This window comes from Ursus maritimus, unplaced genomic scaffold, assembly GCF_017311325.1.
Source record: "Ursus maritimus isolate PB19 unplaced genomic scaffold, ASM1731132v1 scaffold_35, whole genome shotgun sequence".
In the NCBI taxonomy this organism is placed as follows: Eukaryota; Metazoa; Chordata; class Mammalia; order Carnivora; family Ursidae; genus Ursus; species Ursus maritimus.
The window spans coordinates 791,539-797,538 of NW_024426119.1; the positions used below are offsets into that span (position 1 = coordinate 791,539).

The following is a 6,000-nucleotide window of genomic DNA, read 5'->3' on the forward strand; positions in this document are numbered from 1 at the left end:
TCTCAATCCTGGATGAATTTTGATTTCTCAGCTATAGTCAGCAAAAGGTACCCAGCAGCAAATGATTGGGTTAGTGGCAGTCTGAGGTTTTCTTCCTTCTCCCAACTGCTTTTGGACGTTTATTACCTATGGGCACCCTCACAACTGGGTGAGGGATTTGAATGGGTCATGTGATCTAATGGCAAAAATTGGTGAAAAAGAAAAAAAAAAAGCTCAGAAGGGAAAGAATTGAGGAGTCTGCTACCATGAGGCACCAAGGTGACATTTGGGGGTGGGCTGGGTGATCCTTGTTCCTTGCTTTGGGTCTTACCAGAACACTCCTAACTAAGAGCTGAGTGTGGAGAGGAGCTTTACATTCTCCGGGGTGGTCTTGCTTCCTCACTCTGCAGGGTAGATGCTCCTTACCTGCTCCAGGTGGAAGACAGCTGCTGAAATTCTCTGGACACGCTCTACGGTCTTTTCTGGATTGAAAGGTTCTTCGCTCTTTAAAACATCTTTGTAGAGGTTCAGTTGCCACTTTACTGCTGGGTCGTCAGACTGAAAATTAAAGCACGCACCAGGTGAGCAATCTCCTGTCCCTCTTGTATTGAAAAAGCCTTTACTCCTCACATGGTTCCAGAGGAATTGAGACTCTTGTATTATTGCTTCTTTCTCGTTTTCTCTATTATCTTCATTGAAACATTGTAGATCTATATAGGAACTGCTCATTCTAGCCTGTATCTCTTAACTCGTGTCATATTTCCATCCCTTTCTCTCTGTACTACATTCTAATTTCCTGAAAGCAATCTTCCAATTCATAAATTCTCTTTTCAGCTGTGCCTAGCCTGTTTTTTTTAACTTATAAATTGGATTTTTAAGTTTAATGAATACTTTTAATTTTTGTAATCACTATATGGCTTTTTTTCAATCCCATATCCATTCTCCTTAAAAAAAAAAAAAATAACGTCCAGGGGCACCTGGCTGGCTCAGTTGGTGGAGCACGCAAATCTTGATCTTGGGGTTGTGAGTTTGAGCCCCAAGTTGGGTATAGAGATTACTTAAAAAACTAAAATCCTAAAAAAATCAAAAATAAAAATAATAATGTCCAAGTCTTTCCTTATGGATGTCACTGCTATGTTAAACTCTAAGTACTTCAACCACACTTATTTTTAAATTGCTTTCTTCAGTTCCTTAGGCTTGAGTTCTTCCCTTTGTTGCATTTTCTGACGCTCTAATGGTGGTGGATTTTCTTTCATTCCCCCCTTTTTTATTTCTTAAGCTTGACTTTGGCTTCAGGAGGAGTTTTATTTATTGGCATGTCAGACCATATCCTAAGAGGTGGAGAGTCTCCGAGTGGTTTTACGGTTGTCTCTGCAGGAGATTTAGAGGTTTTACTGGTTTAAGGCTAATTTTATGTAAGTTTCTGGCTCTGCATCTGTGCACAGCATGGGTAATTAGGTCCCACACTCTTCTTCCTTTAAGGTTCTTAAAGACCCCAGCCTCTAAGATACATATGTGGTTTAGAAAGCTCAATGAGTTTTCCCAACTGCATCAACGTCTCCTCATTCCTGTGCCTTACAGTGTCTCCCTTATTCTGGCACTTGGGATTTCTTTTTACTGCCTTTTTTGGTAGTATATTTTCCCCACTACCCCCATATGTTTGGGATGGAAAGAAGTGGCTGTTTGTGTCAGCTTAATCCTCCATCGTAGCATAATGTATCTGAGGAAACAGTCGTTCAGATTCACAGGCCTGGAAAAAAAAAAATCTCAAATAGCCTTTAAAATAAAAGTTTTTTTGGTTTTGTTTTGTTTTTTGGTTTATACCAACTCCGATAGAGCTACTTTGTTTCCAAATCTCTAGATCAGGGTGTGCTAAAACTGCCCCAGGTGTCCGTTACACTGTTTAACAAGGATCACGGTCAGTAAATCTGAGCCCTAATCTAACCCCCCCCGCTATGGCGGGATCTCCACACACCGTAGGTGGGAAGGCAAGCTCCATTAAATGCCTCTTTGCACCCTCTTTGTAACAGCAAAGGAAAGAACAAAAATTAAGGGCAAAAACGCTTCCCGACACCCCCAAACAAAAGTGAAAATTAAAGGCAGAGAGCTAGTCCTACCAATCAAACACCAGCCCTCGGAGACTGTTTTAGAACTCGCTAAAGAGAGCTTTAGTCAACCAAATGGGAGGACGGCACCTTACAGCCGCAGGGAAGCCTGCGTGAGCTGCCCCCCTGCCACGTCACCTTCTCCTGCAGGTGCAGGTTGTTCCGCAGGTGTTCCTTCACCTCTTCGTCTGTGTCCCTCTGTGGAAAGAGGTTACATTTTATTCTCAGAGGTCACTATGGAAATGTAAAGTAGTTTGCTGGCATCTTTATTTTAAGAACAAAAGAAGAAAAATGACAGACGCGTTCAAAGGGCACGTGCTCTCAACCCGGCTTTAGAGATGGGTCGGTGTTGCCGGCGCACCTTGGTTTCTGTTCATCTGCACCCGCACCCCCCCTGCACGGAAAGAGGACGACCCTTCGGACGCTGAGCGGCCGCCAGCACCTGCGCGACGTGCTCAGCGAGCACACGCGGGACTTACGAAGCCGTATCGGGCCTTGGCCAGGGAGATGAGCTCCTGATCGCCCGGCGTGCACATATTCAAACCGATGGGCAGCATCTTCTTGAGCGCGGCCACGATGAGAGAGGTCTGCACGGAATACAGGTCTCCCCTCCGCTTTGTCTTCCTGCGCTCCTGGTCCTGCCCTCCGGACTAGGGGTGGGGTCGAGACAGACAGGGGCTCAGTGTCTGGAAAGGAATGGCCTCGCCTCGGGGGCGGCCTGCCTCCCCGTGGCCCTGTCCGTGCAGGGGCCTTGCCACGTTTGAGGGCCCAGTGGACCGGGTGTGGGGAGGACATCGGTGGCCGTCGAGGACCCGCCCCGCCCCTGGGCCCGCTCCCTGGGCGCATGCTCACAGAACCACGTACGCAGACACACACCCCGACGCCTACGGTCGCGGTCCCTCGTCTCGGGGCCACATGAACAAATACACGGGCGTTTCCCCAAAGAAATGATTCGGTAACTGACAAAATGGCCCCAGAGAAGAACGGCGACTTCCGATGCGGGGGTCCGTGAACAGGTGGAAGGGCGTCTCCCAGGGAGCTGCCCTGTGGTCCGGGCTGACGCCGGTGTTTTGGGGCACCGCGAGCTCCCGGGGAAAGGGGGGCTGCTTTGGGCTCTGGCTGGGGAAAGCTCAGAGAAACCCTGGGAAAAACAGAACTCCCCAGGTCTGCGAGAGTCCGCCCTTCTTCACAGCGCTTGCCCTCGGGGGCAGGGACCACCCCGCCAGGTCCGGCGCGGAGCAGTGGGTTTCCGAGTTCCCGGCCTGCGCCCAGCCTCCCCGCTGAGCGCCTTCAGGGTGCCCGGCACACGGAACCTGCTCTGAACTTTCGGGAGCTCTGCCTCTGAGAGCGCACGCCGCGCTCGGGCCAGAGCGCAGGAGGGAGTCGGGGACCGAGGGGAGGAGACGTGGGGGCCCTGCAGCTGTGCCCTAGGAGTCGTCCCTGCAACGTCTGCGGTTGACGCGGATACAGGCCCCAGGCCCCGGGAGCAGGGGCAGACCCCTCTCCCGGCATGGACAGGGGAGACCTGGGTCCCTGAGCTGGAGCAGCCTTCCTCTTACAAGGCACTGGTTTTCCGAGAGAAGAGGAGGCTAAGAATTAACACTGCCTTGAGACTGATCACTTTAAGTTACTTTACTTTTAAAGTGTGAAAGGTTCTTAATAATGAACGGACACTCTTAAAATGGTTGTGATTTCTTTCACCCAGCTTGCGGCCACTGTACCTTCTGGAGGTTACACCACAGCAACCACAGCGAAGCTCCTGGCCCGCACGGCCCAGGCTGGCCAGAGGCCGCCAGACAATTCTACCCCTTGCAGGGCACGTTGTGCCTGCGCTCCAAACCAGCAGGTCAGGTCCAGGACAGCGGGGTGAGGGGCGGGGAGAAACAGGCGCGGGCGTGAGAGGTGAAGCTAACAGAAGGCGGCTTGTGTTCCAGAACAGAGCAGAAAGCGAAGCTGTTCTCACAAACACCGTGAAGAGCTCTCTCCTCTACTGAGTGCTTGCTAGGTTCTTCACACGCTCTCCCACGAGGCACAGAATTCTAGGCTGTGCGTACGGCAGAACTCACTCACGGTCTCCATGACCCCTGAAAATCACCATCCATGAAGGACAGAACGCGATTTTGTGTACATAAACTAGGAGGCATCCTACATATATAAATGTAGAAGGTGAATAGTAGCGTGCCGTACACGGTCAAGTACATACGCAAAATAGAACTCTGGATTTGATACACAATTCAAATAATTTCTTGCTCATCCTGTTTTCTTGGGCCAATCTCAGGTTGTTCTTATTACAAATGCCGCATATATAATGTGACTCCAATGTGCCTCCTACTTAGATAAAACATTTCTGATCCTCCCAATAACGCTGATATACAAACAAGGCAGTTATGTAAGCGAGGAGATGACACTCAGGTAAGGCAAGTGATTTTTCCAAGGTCACGCAGCAGGTAAACACCTGAATCAACACCCAGACCCAAGCCTACCTGGACATGGCTTCATGTCCCTTTTAACCAAGAGCTGCATGTGCCTGGTTCCTGCCCATATCCTTTCCTCTACCACATAGCTTAGGGCAGGGAGCTTGTGATAATGGCAGCAGATGCACATTAATGAACAGAGAGAAATATTTCCATGTTAGAATCTGTATGGGTCACTGGAAATAAACCCAGGGTTTATTCCACCATATGCATATTTTGTGCAAAAACACATGGTTATCTGATTTCAAATCCTGAAGGTTAATCCTTGGAAAACTCTTTGAATCGTGGGAGCTTTGCACAAGAGGCAGAGATGTATAGTTTGAAAGGACTCAGGCCGCTGACGGCACATAGGAGTCCGAGCCTGCATGGCACAACTGAGGAGTGACCCTCCTGGGCTCTCATGCTCTGTCGGCGCCCCTATCTCTGTCAGTATGCTGGCTGCAGAGTGGGCAGCTGGGGAAGGGAGCAGAGATAGCAAGGAGACCTCGGTTAGGGTGAGGCTTGGCTGGCTTCCCCGGCTTCCCCATTCCAAGGGTGGGTAGGCCTACATTCACTCTTTGACGGGCAGGTGTCTTCCCTGGAGCAGGCCTGGGGGAACCTCCAGGTGGGAAGATCCATTCTGTACCACCCCCATGGTGATCAGAGTGCAGAGGGTGGCCAGAGCCTGGTACCTCTAATACTAGGACAGAAAAGACACGTCATGCATTTGACCTGTACCTTTACTTGCATGGCCTGTGTGGGAAGACAAAAGAAAAGAAACAAGGAGAAGAGTCAGTCAGTAAAAGCAGGGGTCCAAGGCATAAGGCAGCACATGTTAGTCATAGCTTCTTAGCCCCCATTTCTCAGCCAACACAACAGAAACTCAACAGTTCTGGAAGCCAGTTGGGCATGGCAGGAAGAGTGAGTGGGAGGTTAGGATGGAAGTTAATTTGGTCAAAAGGACTCACACCCAGACCAAGCAATACACCCCCAAGGCAAGGTCATCTAAAGACTATCCTCCTGGACACACGAACCCTTTAGATCTACAGCCTTTCCCCTCCCCACTTCGTCCTTTCACCTGGGTGGGCTGTAGACAATCTGTCATGTAACCAAAGACACCAATTTTCTTTCTTTCTTCTATGCACCACATTATCACCTCCAGGAGATCCGTGGTTGCGAGAAGAGAAGGAAGAACTGAGCAAAGGGGCAATGTGCGTGCTTCCACAAAAAAGAGGTTTGCTAAAAAGAAGTGCTCTAGGAATATCCGGGGTAATTCAGGATTGCCCCACAGCCCAAAGGATGGAGCATCTCTCTTCCTGTGCGGTGACCTTCAAATAGATCTTTGGTCACAGTCTCTTTCACACTAGAGGTTCTATTTCGTTCTTTTCTTCACAAACTGCTAAGATCGATTCACTCAATGCATTTCCCTAATGCTGGTAATGCTGAAAGTGGTTTTTTTTTTT

At 49.5% G+C, this 6,000-nt stretch overlaps 1 protein-coding gene across 1 annotated transcript in view; it reads right to left on the reverse strand.

The window, feature by feature from the left end:
- The window catches only part of RYR3 (ryanodine receptor 3), a 491,158-nt gene that overhangs the window by 45,581 nt on the left and 439,577 nt on the right, over positions 1-6,000 (reverse strand). The window contains 4 exon segments of the mRNA XM_040620426.1: positions 406-537; positions 2,223-2,282; positions 2,564-2,734; positions 5,276-5,290. Coding sequence (XP_040476360.1) covers positions 406-537; positions 2,223-2,282; positions 2,564-2,734; positions 5,276-5,290 — 378 coding nt within the window.